This window comes from Gadus morhua, chromosome 5, assembly GCF_902167405.1.
Source record: "Gadus morhua chromosome 5, gadMor3.0, whole genome shotgun sequence".
NCBI lineage: Eukaryota > Metazoa > Chordata > Actinopteri > Gadiformes > Gadidae > Gadus > Gadus morhua.
The window spans coordinates 22841667-22858638 of record NC_044052.1 but is presented as its reverse complement, the minus strand read 5'-3'; the positions used below and the strand labels follow the sequence as shown (position 1 = coordinate 22858638).

Below are 16972 nucleotides of genomic sequence, written 5' to 3'. Positions count from 1 at the left end.
CTGTAGATCTAGATACATCTAGCTCTATAGATCTAGATACACCTAGCTCTGTAGATCCGTTCAGCTCCTCACCGTCTGCTTCTTGCCAGGTTCTGACACCAGCTCTGAGATCCCTGAGGGACAGAAACGTCTTCTGGCCCCGACCCCTGACCCCAAGGTCAGTATTCTGTGACATCACAACTCTTTGGAGGATGGGTGGGAGGGCACTAATGTCTTCACAGTACATTACTGCAGTACTTCATGAGAGGAAGAGCACTTCATCCCAGTAATATGAATAGTACTTCATCACAGTAATATAAATAGTACTTCATCACAGTCATATAAATAGTACTTCATCACAGTCAGTACTTCATCACAGATATATGTATAGTACTTCAGTAACATATTTTGTACTTTATTAAAGTGATAGTAATATTATAACAGTATTCATCAGTTATAGTAATATTATTAGAGTATTCATCAGTGATAGTGATATTATAAGAGTATTCATCAGTGATAGTGATATTGTATTGGTATTAGTTTGGTCACAACTTGGTTTTTAACCCTAATAAGATTTATCGATTTGAATTATGATTGTTATGTACCGGGTGTTTGTGTGTGGGGACCCTGTTTATATGCTAGAGGCTAGCTGCTTCTTATGTGGTTTACTCACATGAGGTAGAAGCTAAACGCTAACAGTAATGCTTGAACAATCTCTTTAACCTCATGCTATCTACACAAACGATCTGCCATATGAAAGAGGCTCCACGGAGTCCAACGGTACAAGCCCTATCATGTGGTGGGCTCATGATGAGGTAGTGAGCAGTGAGGTGCTGATAGATGGTTGGAGCTGACCTGTGCTCCCTTAGTGTTTAGAGCTGAATGATGAAGAGGCTTCTCGTTGGAGGATTGATCATCATTCATAATCCTGACCATCAGGCGTGGGGCTCAGATCGCCTCAGACTCAACGACAACACTCTGACTCACTTTGATCTGGAAAACAACAATTAATCCCTAAGAAAGCTTAAATAAATGAAATCATTATCTACATTTGATAATTTGTTGAGTAATTGGTTGACTCTTCAATCTGTAACTGATGCTTTGAAACCATGGCAAAATGATCTCCCTCATGAGCGGCCATCTTAGTTAGGATGCGGTTGCTCACCGCATAACGTTGGTTTAACGTGTGGGTTTATAATGTTCATCTCATCTTCGTCCGCTTATCCAGGGTCGTGTCGCGGGGGGAGCAGCTCAAGCAGGGGGCTCCAGACTTCCCTTTCCCGGGCCACATTGACCAGCTCTGACGGGGGGATCCCGAGGCGTTCCCAGGCCAGTGTTGAGATATAATCTCTCCACCCAGTCCTGGGTCCTCCCCGAGGTCTCCTCCCCACTGGACGTGCCTGAAACACCTCCCAAGGAAGGCGCCCAGTGGGCATCCTTACCAGATGCCCGAACCACCTCAGCTGACTCCTTTCTAAGTAAAGGAGCAGCGGCTCTAATCCGAGTTCCTCACGGATGGCTGAGCTTCTCACCCTATCCCTAAGGGAGACGCCAGCCACCCTTCTGAGAAAACTCATCTCGGCCGCTTGTTCCCGCGATCTCGTTCTTTCGGTCATCACCCAGCCCTCATGACCATAGGTGAGGATAGGAACGAAGATCGACCGGTAGATCGAGAGCTTTGCCTTGCGGCTCAGCTCTCTTTTCGTTACAACGGTGCGGCAAAGCGAACGCAATACCGCCCCCGCTGCTCCGATTCTCCGGCCAATCTCACGCTCCATAGTACCCTCACTCGCGAACAAGACCCCGAGGTACTTGAACTCCTTCACTTGGGCTAAGGACTCATTTCCTACCGGAGTAAACAAGTTTATAATGTTTAAGATGTTTAATATGATATTATTAGGATTATTAAGGGGCCGTAATCCAGACCGTTGATTCAGACTGTTCTTGTCCCTAATTAAACCTTCTTTAATACTATGTAATATATATATATATATATATATATAAAATAATCATCATCACATCATTCTTTTTGGAAAATATTTTAGAGTTGCTGGAATACACTGGTTTTGTGGGATTTATAATTAACATATTACAAGCAGTTTTTTTCTTTTTGCTCTCAATAAAGTTTCCATCTCCCAATTCCAGTCTGCTTATTTCATGTTGTGGTAGACAACATAATTTTACAGGCTTAACGGAATGTTCTCCACTTTATCCAAGACTGTGTTTTATGTCACACCCCCTCTCTGTGGTCATGTGATGCTACAGACCTCTCTGTGGTCATGTGATGCTACAGACCTCTCTCTGGTCATGTGATGCTACTGATCTCTCTGTGGTCATGTGATGCTACAGACCTCTCTGGTCATGTGATGCTACAGACCTCTCTGTGGTCATGTGATTCTGCAGACAGACCTTTCTCTAAGTTCTCAGCTGGTTCGGGACATACGAGTTTCTATCGTACCTCCCTTAATGCTGATTGGTCCTATCGTACCCCCCTTAGTCAGTAGCGTGCGGTGACCCTAAATTTCAGTAGGGCAGAAACTACTGGCGTATGACCACAACCACAATTTGTTTTTGTAATTTCTATTATTATATATTATCTATAATATTGCATTATACATCATTATATATGGATAAAATGACATTCTTATTGCTACATTTATTTGAAAAAAAGTCATTATGAATCTTTAATAATATGTGTGAAAGCAGAGCTGGAGACTTGAGGCTTGACATGACCTGTGAGACTGGACTCAGACTCCCTGCTTTGAGACTGGACTCTGACTCCCTGCTGTGAGACTGGACTCAGACTCCCTGCTGTGAGACTGGACTCAGACTCCCTGCTGTGAGACTGGACTCCGACTCCCTGCTGTGAGACTGGACTCTGACTCCCTGCTGTGAGACTGGACTCAGACTCCCTGCTGTGAGACTGGACTCTGACTCCCTGCTGTGAGACTGGACTCAGACTCCCTGCTGGGAGACTGGACTCTGACTCCCTGCTGTGAGACTGGACTCTGACTCCCTGCTGGGAGACTGGACTTGACCTACTTGAGACTTGACTGCTGTGGTCACGTTCCATAAGGGCTGTTTTAAACGATCAGTGTATCATATCATCACTGCATGCATCGTTAGTCTGTTGCATCGTTATTCCAAAAAAAACATGCTTCCAAATATGTCCCTTCTTTAAAGTGGTCTGCCAGCCCAGATAACGGGAATGACTCCATGTGCCACGCTAAGGTAGACCTAGTGTTGATGACCAAACATCGGAATAATAAGAAATATGAGAGAACCAAGTACAGACACGAAGTGAAACAAGAAAATAAATCATTGACTGAAAAGTGATATCGAAGTGTGTGTGTGTGTGTGTGTGTGTGTGTGTGTGTGTGTGTGTGTGTGTGTGTGTGTGTGTGTGTGTGTGTGTGTGTGTGTGTGTGTGTGCGCGCGCTGGTGTTTAATCTGTTGAACACTGAGGTCTACTCGGCATCTCCGGAGGCTCTCCTGCCCGTTCGGTTGCTACACTTATTTCTACTTCAACTGTTGTTGTTGTCCACCTGGTAACTAATGACGCGACCGCCTTTCTGAATTCCCATTGGTCGAGCGGGTCCGCCTCCTCCCTCCCCTCGAGTCCCGCCGGTTCAGTCCTTCAGGAGACCAGCCGACCACCCTCCACCCTCAGCATGGGGGCGTTGGGACTGCTGCTGCTGCTGGGGCTCCTCTCCGGGGGGTCTGCAGGTAGGACCCTTCAGAGCGTCTCGGTCCGAACTATATATAGACCCGGTGTAAGCATGGACATAATAAGGTGTAAGTACCATATTGGCTCGGCTACCAAATCGGCTCGGGGTCCGTCGTCTGCTGATTACGTTACACAATATCATTGGCTGTACGCTTGAATGGGCGTAGGCTACATTGTGATTGGCTGCTAAGGGACAGTTGTGATTGGCTGTTTTGTGCTGTAGCTCTGGCTGTCGTCATAGCAACCACAGCGAGCACATGTGTGAAAGCGAGTAGGTCTGTCTAGTTTCAGATTGGGAATATGTCCAGTTTTTCCAGCCTAACGTGATTCAAAGTAGCCAAATCAGGCTGAAAATGTGCCCAATCTGGCAACACGGACGGCTTATCTTAACAGCCAAGATGATTCCGAGGGATGTTTTGTTTTTAGAAGAAAACTATCCATACAGATAGGTTGGGAATGGTCTATGTTCAAAATGAAAGATCATTACAGGCTCTTTCATTTAAGCCATAAAAGACCTAATTGCTGTAGATAGCGTATTGTGTGACGTAATCAGCAGACGACGGACCCCGAGCCGATCTGGTAGCCGAGCCAATATGGCACTTACACCGGAACTAGAACTATAGTGGTCCCGAAGCAGTGCTTAGTTTCGCTGTCTTTACTGTTGATATGAAACTGCGTTTGTGTACTATCTCAAACTCGAACAACTAATCCACAGGATGATTAATCATTCACTTGTTCCGTTATTTAAACCGAATTTTCAGAAACTAGTTTGCGTTTTGTTTCGACTGCGTTTCATTTTGGGTCCGAGCTGAGAAAACGAAAGTTAGTCTGAGACTAAACCGGATGATGATGTTGGGTTTCTGAATCTGTTCTTAAAGTCAACAGATGTGTTGGTTTATCAGAACCACTTTCATACTGTTCGACCCTACTCACTTTAATTCTTTATCAATTCATGTCATCATATCAACCTAGCTATCAACACAGATAGCTAGGTTAACCCATTCCCCCTATACAACACAGATAGCTAGGTTAACCCATTCCCCCTATACAACACATATAGCTAGGTTAACCCATTCCCCCTATACAACACAGATAGCTAGGTTAACCCATTCCCCCTATACAACACAGATAGCTAGGTTAACCCATTCCCCCTATACAACACAGATAGCTAGGTTAACCCATTCCCCCTATACAACACAGATAGCTAGGTTAACCCATTCCCCCTATACAACACAGATAGCTAGGTTAACCCATTCCCCCTATACAACACAGACAGCTAGGTTAACCCATTCCCCCTATACAACACAGATAGCTAGGTTAACCCATTTCCTGTATACAACACAGATAGCTAGGTTAACCCATTCCCCCTATACAACACAGATAGCTAGGTTAACCCATTCCCCGTATACAACACAGACAGCTAGGTTAACCCATTCCCCCTATACAACACAGATAGCTAGGTTAACCCATTCCCCCTATACAACACAGATAGCTAGGTTAACCCATTCCCCTATGCAACACAGATAGCTAGGTTAACCCATTCCCTGTATACAACACAGATAGCTAGGTTAACCCATTCCCCCTATACAACACAGATAGCTAGGTTAACCCATTCCCCCTTTACAACATAGATAGCTAGGTTAACACACTCCCCCTTTACAACACAGATAGCTAGGTTAACCCATTTCCCCTATACAACACAGGTAGCTAGGTTAACCCATTCCCCCTATACCACACAGATAGCTAGGTTAACCCATTCCCGTATACAACACAGATAGCTAGGTTAACCCATTCCCCCTTTACAACACAGATAGCTAGGTTAACCCATTCCCCCTATACAACACAGATAGCTAGGTTAACCCATTCCCCCTATACAACACAGACAGCTAGGTTAACCCATTCCCCCTATACAACACAGATAGCTAGGTTAACCCATTTCCTGTATACAACACAGATAGCTAGGTTAACCCATTCCCCCTATACAACACAGATAGCTAGGTTAACCCATTCCCCGTATACAACACAGACAGCTAGGTTAACCCATTCCCCCTATACAACACAGATAGCTAGGTTAACCCATTCCCCCTATACAACACAGATAGCTAGGTTAACCCATTCCCCTATGCAACACAGATAGCTAGGTTAACCCATTCCCTGTATACAACACAGATAGCTAGGTTAACCCATTCCCCCTATACAACACAGATAGCTAGGTTAACCCATTCCCCCTTTACAACATAGATAGCTAGGTTAACACACTCCCCCTTTACAACACAGATAGCTAGGTTAACCCATTTCCCCTATACAACACAGGTAGCTAGGTTAACCCATTCCCCCTATACCACACAGATAGCTAGGTTAACCCATTCCCGTATACAACACAGATAGCTAGGTTAACCCATTCCCCCTTTACAACACAGATAGCTAGGTTAACCCATTCCCCCTTTACAACACAGATAGCTAGGTTAACCCATTCCCGTATACAACACAGATAGCTAGGTTAACCCATTCCTGGTGGCTGATCAAACAAAGCTGTTTTTATTGTTTTAGACAAAGTGTTTCACTGTAACCTGAAGAGATGTCAATACAGTTAAACCCATAGACAGGGGGTGGAGCCACATGCTGGGGGTGATCTGTCTGTCTCTCAAGTGATGTGCAGCATCAACCTGTCTGTCTGTGTCTGTCTGTCTGTCTGTCTGTCTGTCTGTCTGTCTGTCTGTCCACAGTGATTCACTCTCTGAGGTATTTCTACACGGTGTCGTCTGGCCTCTCATCCTTCCCAGAATTTGTGTCTGTTGGGATGGTGGATGAGGTTCAGTTTCTTCACTATGACAGCGTCAGTGAGAGAGCCGTACCCAAACAGGCCTGGATGGACCAGCTCACCACAGAGGACCGAGACTACTGGGAGGGGGAGACTGGAAGATATCAGAGTTACCAGCAGGTCTCCAAGGTCAACGTAGAGACGGCTAAGAAGCGCTTCAACCAGACGGGAGGTATGTTCATACATTATATATGTACACACACACACACAGGAACGCACGCGGACACACACACACACACACACACACACACACACACACACACACACACACACACACACACACACACAATGGGGGCATCCCATAATACCTCTAGAGCAGCACCCACACATGCAGACAGTTAATCTCTCTCTCTCTCTCTCTCTCTCTCTCTCTCTCTCTCTCTCTCTCTCTCTCTCTCTCTCTCTCTCTCTCAGGTGCCCACGTGTTTCAGTGGATGTCTGGCTGTGAGTGGGATGATGAGGATGATACTACTGATGGTCATCAGCAGTTTGCCTACGATGGAGAGGACTTCATAGCGTTGGACCTGAAGACCCTGACCTGGGTCGCTCCAGTACGTCAGGCTGTCCCCACCAAACTGAGATGGGATCAGGATAGAGCTATGAATCAATACTGGAAGAACTACTACACCAAGGAGTGTGTTGATTTGCTGAAGAAGCTACTGGCCTATGGGAAGAGCACTCTGCAGAGAACAGGTAGAGTCACATGACCTGGTGGGCGTCACCGACTCATGTCTGGTGGATTAACTGATACACTACAGCAGTAGTGCCCCCCCCCCCCCCCCCCCCCCCCTCCCCGTGGGACGGCTGTATCCATTACCAACCCCACTCACACTCCGGCTGTTAGTTCTTGAATACAATAAACAAATATTTATATTTTTTATCATTAAGCATTATACTGCTTGAATAAAATAATTTAATTTTTTTATCTTTTATTATTAACCAGATTTCGCCCACTGCTATAAGCAATAGGAGGCTGGTTGGATAAGAAAGAAACACGACTACATCAGCATTGGTTGTAATGTAGTTTTTTTTAAATCAAAAGGAACATTAAATGTAGGCTACAAGACGCGTAATTTTATCATGGACAAAAATCATGTGCACTTAACGTGAACAACATATTCACATCACCTGAATAATCAAGTGAATAACAGTGAACTATCACTAACTATCGCCATTAACAAAGCTATATTTTAAGACTTCACTTTGATTGGCGTTCTGGGCGAACAGGAAGTTGATTGTAGGACGCCTTGAACGCTGATCCCTCAGAGACTGGAGTAGGCCGGATCTTTGGATGCCTTGTCAGGATGTTTTTTAAATGAATGTTCCTGTAACCGTGAGGGTTTCATGGCCTCATTAGAGAAAACGTGATCTCAGAGCAGGCACATAGGTAAACCACTGTTGATCTCTGAAGGAATAAATCCATCATTTATGCAATTGACATTTAATGACGGCACTGTTTGTGCCGACATGCCGCCATGTTTCATTGTGTTGTGTTGGTTATTGAACTGTTAACCCGTGAACTTGGGTTATGTTTATCATCGTTACTATAGAGATCATGACGATAGCTGCTGTAACGGGAGTCCGGGCGTGTGCAGGACCGAACCGCGCTGTATGATCACTGTTACACTGAGCACAGAGAGTGAAGAGTAGCTGAGACGGTAGAGGGGTTAGAAACTCATCAATGAAAATAGGCTTTTTATTTCAGGTACCCTATTTTTCCACCAAAAAGATTTGAAAACCATGAAGTTTAAAATCAAAAAGATTTATTTTTCTCTCTCTCTCTCCCCCTCCCCCCCTCTCTCTCTCCCCCCCCCCCCCTCTCTCTCTCCCTCCCCCCCCCTTTCTCTCTCCCTCTCCCCCCCCTCTCTCTCTCTCCCCCTCCTTCTCCCTCTCCCCCCCTCCCTCCCCCCCCCTCTCTCTCTCTATCTCCCCCCCCTCTTTCTCTCTCTCTCTCTCCCTCCCTCTCCCCCCCTCCCTCTCCCCCCCTCTCTCTCTCGCTCTCCCCCCCCCTCTCTCTCTCTCTCTCTCCCCCCCCTCCCTCTCCCCCCCCTCTCCTCCCCCCCTCCCTCTCTCTCTCTCCCCCCCTCTCTCTCCCCCCCCCTCTCTCTCCAGAGCGTCCGCGGGTGTCCCTGCTCCAGAGGAGCCCCTCCTCCCCAGTGGTGTGCCATGCTACAGGCTTCTACCCTGACAGGGTGGTGGTGTTCTGGAGGAGAGACGGCCAGGAGCTCTATGAGCAGGTTGACCCCGGGGAGGTCCTCCCCAACCACGACGGGACCTTCCAGGTCAGCGTGGACCTGGACCTCACGGCCGTCCCACAGGAGGACTGGGGGAGGTACGAGTGTGTGGTCCAGCTGAAAGGCATCGAGGACATCTCCACCCCCCTGGACCCCGCCCTCATCAGGACCAACAGGGGTAAGACTGGTGTTGGAGGGGATGGAGGTGGTGGATTGTGGGTAAATGAGTTCCATGAATAGGGCTAGGCTCAGATCAGTCCCTGAGTGACCCTGACCTCCAGAACACATTTTAGAGGAATAGTTACACTGACGTTGTGTAGCATCACGTGACCGTAGACATGGGGTTCAATGATGGAGGGATGGACGGGGGAGGGTCTGTAATAACATCTATTATTACACACCTGATTTTATTTTCTTGATTTACCTTCAAGGCAAGAGTCACCTCCTTGTTTTCATCCTCGTTGGTGTCGCTGTTGCTGCTGTTGTTGTTGCTGCTGCTGTTGTTGGAGTCTTTGTGTACCAGAAGAGGAACGGTGAGTGGATCAAACTCTCCAGGAGGACAAACACCTGATCTCCACCTGCTCTTACTTCCTGTCCCCTTCCTAGAATCTGATTGGTTGTCTTCATACACTGGAGGTCTGGTGGTAGAAACCTCTCCACCTCTGAATGCTGAACCTTCTCCAATGTCCACAGATATGTTGTGGCATTAAGAATATGAAAGTATAATAACATGAGGATATTCACCACTGATTCAACACTAATCATTTCTCTTGATCCTTAGATTCAGACAAGCGTCACAAACCAGTTGGTGAGTAAAATATGTTTTATTGCAGTTCTGCTCTTATGATTACTGCTACTACCAATACAGAGACCTTGGTGCCTTGTCGAGCTCATTGGAATATACAGCTCTGTAGATCTAGAAACATCTAGATACATCTATCTCAGTGGACTATACAGCTCTATAGATCTAGCTCCATCTAGCTCACTGGACTATACAGCTCTTTAGATCTAGAACCATCTAGCTCAGTGGACTATACAGCTCTGTAGATCTAGATACATCTAGCTCACTGGACTATACAGCTCTATAGATCTAGAAACATCTAGCTCATGACCTCACCTCCTCCCATTCTGCTACATCCCAGGTTCTTCTGACCGCTGCTCTGGGAACACTGAGGGGCAGAATCTGGCTCCTGAGGCCCAACCTCTGACCACAGTCAGTATTTTACCACTTTACAATACTTATTCAGAGTCATATATTCAAAGTTAGATATTATCAGCAGCCTACTTCATCACAGTAATGGTAATACTTAAACAATAATCCATCACAGTGATAGATTAACAGCCATATGTTAACGGAACTTCATCACAGTAATAGATTAATAGTTATATTTGAACAGTACTTCATCACAGTAATAGATTAATAGTTATATTTGAACAGTACTTCATCACAGTAATAGATTAACAGTCATATTTTAAAGATACAAGATTATTTTACAATGTCGTGTTGCGTTTAATGAACTGTATTGTAAATTGCCTCCATCTTGTCTCCTGACTCCTGTGGCACAAAACAAACATACCCACACTGCACACACACGCTCTCTCTCTCCCTCTCTCGCTCACGCGCACACACACACACACACACACACACACACACACACACACACACACACACACACACACACACACACACACACACACACACACACACCCCATCTACGTAGTTTCCTGGTACAAGAGGACCTAAAGTGTGTATCTGTCTCGTCACATTAGGCTTCAGCAGTAATTGATAAATGTTCAGTCTAGTAAACCGATATCCAGCCCGCGTCGCCTCGTCTGAACCCACGCGGAGGAAAGAGTCACTTTCTCTTTCAGACGACCACGGGATTTATTTGATATCAGTACTAATGACTTAGAAAAAATAAACAAACTCCATTCATAGACTATTGGTCAAGAGTCGCCTTGGCCAGAGCCGTATTATATCCTTCAAATTCGCAATGATATGCGAATTTGAAGGAGATAACCCCTCCCACTTTATGACTCAGAGGAGATAAGCCCTCCCACTCTATGGATCAGAGGAGATAACCCCTCCCACTTTATGGCTCAGAGGAGATAACCCCTCCCACTGTATGGCACAGTGGAGATAACCCCTCCCACTCTATGGCTCAGAGGAGATAACCCCTCCCACTTTATGGCTCAGAGGAGATAACCCCTCCCACTGTATGGCTCAGAGGAGATAGCCCCTCCCACTTTATGGCTCAGAGGAGATAACCCCTCCTACTGTCACTCTGCATTCACAGGCCGTGACTGACCTCTAGTGGAGGAGATGAGAGCAGAGGAAGACGGGGCAGGATGGGCCTACAACTGGTGTACAGTATTATGTATAAATGTTACCGTTTGAGATAATGCTTTATAATCTACAGTTGGTTTATAAAGTAACTAATGTACTGTTACAAATACATTACTGATGTTATTAAGCAGCTGTTTTAGGTGGAGAATGAGATTGCAACCAAGTAATTAAATAAATAAAGATTTTTTTGTACAGTGAACTTTGTGTTGAATGAACAGTTGTTTTATTTTCCCACTAGCAGTTAACGTAAAACATACAGACGCAGGCGTATCGCCTCCAAATGTATGCTGGGTAATAATGTGTTAATCCCATAGCTGCCAACAGAGTCGATGCGTCCTCATCAATCACTTGTCAACAGAGCAGAATTCGGCCAACAACCCTGAGCAGGTTATTAAAGAGACACAGGGACTGTCCAGTCTGAAACAAGATTAAGATAGTTCACATTCTATGGATAAAATAACATTCAAATTGCTAAATTAATTTAAAAAAAGTCATTATGAATCTAAAATAATATGTGTGAAAGCAGAGCTGGAGACTTGAGGCTTGACATGACCTGTGAGACTGGACTCAGACTCCCTGCTGGGAGACTCGACTCAGACTCCCTGCTGGGAGACTGGACTCAGACTCCTTGCTGTGAGACTGGACTCTGACTCCCTGCTGTGAGACTGGACTCTGACTCCCTGCTGGGAGACTGGACTCTGACTCCCTGCTGTGAGACTGGACTCTGACTCCCTGCTGTGAGACTGGACTCTGACTTCCTGCTGTGAGACTGGACTCTGACTCCCTGCTGTGAGACTGGACTCAGACTCCCTGCTGTGAGACTGGACTTGACCTACTTGAGACTTGACTGCTTGGAGACTCGGGTCTCTCTCTCTGGAGACAGAAAGTAAAGATGTGGTCACGTTCCATAAGGGCTGTTTTAAACGATCAGTGTATCATATCATCACTGCATGCATCGTTAGTCTGTTGCATAATTATTCCAAAAAAACTATGCTTCCAAATATATCCCTTCTTTAAACTGGTCTCACCAGCCAAGCTAAGGTAGGCCTAGTGTTGATGAACCGAACATCGGAATAATAAGAAATATTGAGAGAATGAAGTACAGACAAGAAGAAGAAGAAAATAAATCAGTGAATGAAAAGTGACAGGGAATTGTGTGTGTGTGTGTGTGTGTGTGTGTGTGTGTGTGTGTGTGTGTGTGTGTGTGTGTAAATCAAATAAATGCATCATCGCATGACTCTCACAGACTCGGACACTCTGTGATGATAAACTGTCACTGACACTGTGGGATAACCAACACAGTCTCACTTCAAATTCCAGCTGTTGTCAAGGGCCCCTTAGCGTCTGTCACTGACGGTAAAGGTGCCCTTCTGAGTATTCTGCAGACGGAGAGGGGGTCCAACTTACTACAATGTAACGCCATCCCCGGCGATGTTTGGCGTTCAGAGCGGGTGCTCCAGCCGCCCATTCACTCCTGTTTTAACCCAACTACGGCTCTAATAGACGCTGGTAGCATCTTTCCTATTGGATCATTTTAGATTTTTTTTCTGTGAAAATGGCGGACATACTTTTTATTCTGGGTTGAAAATATGATAATTTGGGTTAGTATAGTTACGCCATTTAAAGTGATTATGTAAACATTTCTAGCGAGAAATGTGCATTTTACCGTCATAGTCTTCGCTCGGTGAATGTGTAGGAGGATAAATATATTATTATGAAATATGATGATATATTATTAATTATTATCATTCCAATGATAGCAATGTGAAGATAGTTAAAATGCCGTCACCTATGGAAGTAAACCTGTCTGAACGGTTCAGCTCCTCTGAACAGGAGTTTTCTGGTGTCATACGTTTTCATCCATATCAGTCATGCGTCTTTCTACAGTCCTGGAAGACACGTCATTAATCCTGGAGATGAGGGTGGCTCTGTTTGGTAATCCATTAAAGATAACCTCTGAACTGCTCAGCCTCCTTCATGTATCCTCCATCGGAGATCAGAGAAGGGCTACAGACAACGATTTCATAGCAAAGTACGCACACAGCTCGGTCCTTCAGGGAACCAATCAGACTTACATCCATACACATCCTCTCATAAACAGTAAATCATGCGCATAAATACAAAACATTGGAATAAAAAGGAACACACTGCAATCTCAGAAGAACTCATGGGTGAAAAATGCAGGATACCTTTTAATTAAAAAAATGCACAGACATAAAAATACACATAAACATGGCAAAAGCATGCAGGAAGTATTAAAAACACACATAAGTGCTGGCAGATAATGTGCAAAACAGATAAAACTGAGTAAATAAATAAATAAATGGGTACATGAAATAAAGATCAATAAGGCTTAGTGAAACCATTCACACATTCATACCATCCTTCACATAAAAGAAGCCTCCGACAGAATAAAAGGAAGAGTGAAAGAGGTGGAAGGCCTCAATAGATCATGATGTGAAGGAAGCAACAGTAAGGATAAAAACGTGTAACATATTAAAACGCACAGTCGACCCGACGCCATGCAGGGAACCCCCCAGGAGGAGTCCCAGGACCCCCCAGCGCCCCCAGCAGCGTCCCAGTGCGGCCCCCACTCCCTGATGTTCAGGCCCAAGGGGGGGAGGGTCTTAAGCTTGGCTCTCCACCTCTGCTCCGCCTCCTTCCTCTGTCTGTCCGCCCAGCACGCCTTCACCTCCAGCCCGGTGATGAACAGTGAGGTGATGGGGTGAGTTTGGAAGTGTTGGACGATGTGAGTGTTGAGAGTGCCTACGTGTATAGTATATAAGAGCTGTTTAAGTCGGGTGAGTATCGTGTGCTTTGTGTCGCTGTCATATATGACGTGGCATTCAGAGCATGTGACGGCGTAGAGGATGTTATCGTCCTGCATGGTGAGGTTTAGTGTGATAGGGCTGGAGGTGGAGGCGTGCTGGTTCCAGACGACCGCCAGCTGCTGAGAGGGGCTTTGGTGTGGAGGGGGGGGGGCTTCTGATATCTGTGGAGAAGCGGCCCCCACCAGGACCTGTCTACCCCCACTAGACTTACTTCTGCGGGAGCTGGGTGTCTCTCCACCCCCACTGGACTCAGCATCGCCTGGTGGATGTCAGAGTCCAAGTCGCACAGCACAGCCTGGTGGCTGACGTTCAACTGAGGAGGAGGCGGGCTGGGGAGCCTACAAGGACAGGACTGACGGCAGGGTCTCCGGGAGAGGCTGTCTGCGTTGCCGTGAAGCTGGCCAGGGCGATGGATGATCTCAAAGTGGTATTCGCTAAGTCTCTCGAGCCACCTGGCGAGCTGTCCCTCAGGCTCCTTCATCCTTGTTAGGCACCGAAGGCTGCTGTGGTCGGTGCACATGTGAAGCGCCGCCCCAGGAGATATTGGGGACAGTGTGCCATGAAGTTGACCATGGCTAGCAGTCCTCGCCGTGTGGTGCAGTAATTCTGTTCATTTGTGGACAGCTTGCGGCTTCCATAGGTGAGCACACGTTCCACACCCTGCTGAACCTGCGAGAGAGCAGCGCCGATGCCGACGTCACTGGCGGTCTGTGTCCAGTATCATGTTGTCTTGCCTCGAGGGGGTTGCCCAGGATTGGCGCGGTTGTTAGCAGGCTTTTCAGTTCGTTAAATGCTGCCTGGCATTCCTCAGACCAAGAAAACTGGGCTTGTTTCTTGGTCAGGACATGGAGAGGTTCTGCAATGGACGCAAAGTCTTTAACGAATCGCCGATAGTAAGATGCCGGACCCACAAAGCGACGGACATCTTGGAGCGACGTCGGTGTTGGCCATTCATGCACTTCCTGGACTTTGTTGAAGTCACTGGCCACACCGCTCTCTGAAATAATTTGGCATGACATCCCATTCAAACCGTCCCTTCGTGGTCGCCAATGTTACACCTTTCCTGCTCTTTGACTGCCAGACCGTAGTCGGGGAGCACAGGGGAGACGCTCCCTCCAGGGCCGATGTCCTTTCGGGGGGGTAACACCCTTCACTCTGACCGGCAGTGGGTCTGGTCTTAGGTCGGAATGACACAGGCACTGATTCTTGATGGCTGGATACTTTATTCCACAGTTTCAACGACCTACTGTACACATCTGCCCCGAACGTAACCGGACTCGTTCCGTTCTTCCCTAGACTGACACACGCTATCGCTCCCTCACTCTCTCGTTCACTCACTCGCTGACGTCACTCACACACACACAGTCATTCTCGCGCACACACATACGCTACTCTCGTAACACAAGGTTGGCTTACAGCGAGCTGTTACATTGTGAAACGATGGTATATGCTCCTGTAGAAGCAATAGATTAATGCAAAGTTTTGAGACGATATTATTCGCGATGCCACAATCCTAAAGTGTTACACGACGTCTCTGATTGGTGAAGCTCGGTGTTACCACGGAAACATTTACCCCCCGCGCGTAAGTCAAGTCGTCGATGACTGCTTCCACTGATGGTGCTATCCATTTGTATGGTACGCCAACCCGTACGAGTTGTAAGGTGTAAATCTCAGAGCTTTCTTGTGGCATTTCACGGAGGCACGCACCCTTTTGGTGGTAGTAAACCTTCCTACTCGTAGTTCTGAGAGTAGACCTAGTGCAGTGAAGCTGATGGTGTGTTCCTCAATCCTCGGACGCCGGACATCCGAGTCAAAAGTCGAAGATCTCCCAGCTTTCTTGCGGCATTTCTCGGAGGCGCGCCCCCTTTTTGTCTTAAACTTTTGGAAATCTGAGAGTAGACCGAGAGCAGTGATGATGCTTTCAACAAAATGGCTGTCCCCGTGAAGAGATTTTTTTTCGTTGGTCATTTTAGTGTCATTTTTAAATGCTCTTACACACTTGATTACATTGCTACTTTATCCCTTCACCAATTTATACATTGCATGGTCTTTCTCTGCGTGCAATTCAATGTAATGGTGTTGTTTGTTTTTGGGCTGGTTTGCTAAAGAGGCTAATGTAGCTAACAATAAACAACGACTAGCCAATTTCATGACACAATCACAGAGACGAACAGTAACGCTATAAATGCTCGGAGACCGGAAATTACGTCAAAAGTGCGACTCGGAAGGCTGGCATCCGAGGATTCAGGAAAACACCATGACCATACGACTCGACAACAAAAATGGCTGCGCCCGTGAAGAGAATAATTGGGTGTCAAGCAGCGAAGCTGCGAGACAACCTATAACATAAAACAAATCACGTTTGTTATATGTGCCCATAAATGACTTGTCTGATGATAATCTCCAAAACATTTGTTAGGATACACTGATTATCAGTACACATCACAATTCAGCCGCCAAGCTTCTCGTCAAGCAGCTGCAGCCAACGTGGGTACAATGGAGATCAAGATAACATCTAAAGATTTGAAGGAACTGAGTGGTGAACGGCACAAATGCCTTTTGGAACCCAGCCTCTGTGTGCAACCATCAATACAGGCGGCCATTTCTGACACTGCATTAACTTAATAAATGTCCTTCAACAATTCCACACTGCTCCTCTTAAAAAATGCTGAAACAGCCCAAAGCTCTACAAAACATCATTGTAGAAAGCGAAACAAATGACCAAGATTGCAAGACTACACAAACACATCCATCCTTAACCTAACCTCGAAAAATAGCACACAGAAGGTTTATGCGAAGACATTCTCAGATTAGCATATTCTTTTTTTATTTCGGCTTGATTACACCAACAAACTTTGCAAGTAAATGTATTCAAAACGTTGCCCGTAATGTCCCCTTTACTTTCGTCATCCTATCTACCTAGTTGAAATACATCCTAGGAAAATAAGGAATTTGCAATTTTAAAAAAAGCTTTAAAAAAACTGTTCTTACAGAACATCATCGATGTCATTACTTGAAAAATGAAAAAAGTAC

At 46.0% G+C, this 16972-nt stretch overlaps 2 protein-coding genes across 2 annotated transcripts in view; both read left to right on the top strand.

The window, feature by feature from the left end:
• LOC115544457 (uncharacterized) overlaps window positions 1-16972 on the top strand; it is a 993561-nt gene that overhangs the window by 726824 nt on the left and 249765 nt on the right. The gene's annotated exons all lie outside the window — the stretch shown is intronic.
• On the top strand, window positions 3418-11226 carry LOC115544476 (class I histocompatibility antigen, F10 alpha chain). The gene is made up of 8 exons (XM_030357464.1): window positions 3418-3705; window positions 6433-6699; window positions 6942-7220; window positions 8640-8939; window positions 9193-9294; window positions 9543-9569; window positions 9904-9974; window positions 11059-11226. Exons 1-8 carry the CDS (start codon window positions 3651-3653, stop codon window positions 11074-11076), a joined length of 1119 nt encoding a protein of 372 aa, XP_030213324.1. The 5' UTR covers window positions 3418-3650; the 3' UTR covers window positions 11077-11226.

Excerpts from the sequence above, each read along its gene's own strand:
- LOC115544476 (XM_030357464.1), top strand. The coding sequence starts at position 3,651 with ATGGGGGCGTTGGGACTGCTGCTGCTGCTGGGGCTCCTCTCCGGGGGG. Across the intron at positions 3,706-6,432 it reads CCTCTCCGGGGGGTCTGCAG|TGATTCACTCTCTGAGGTAT; the intron begins GTAGGACCCTTC and ends GTCTGTCCACAG. Across the intron at positions 9,570-9,903 it reads CAAGCGTCACAAACCAGTTG|GTTCTTCTGACCGCTGCTCT; the intron begins GTGAGTAAAATA and ends GCTACATCCCAG.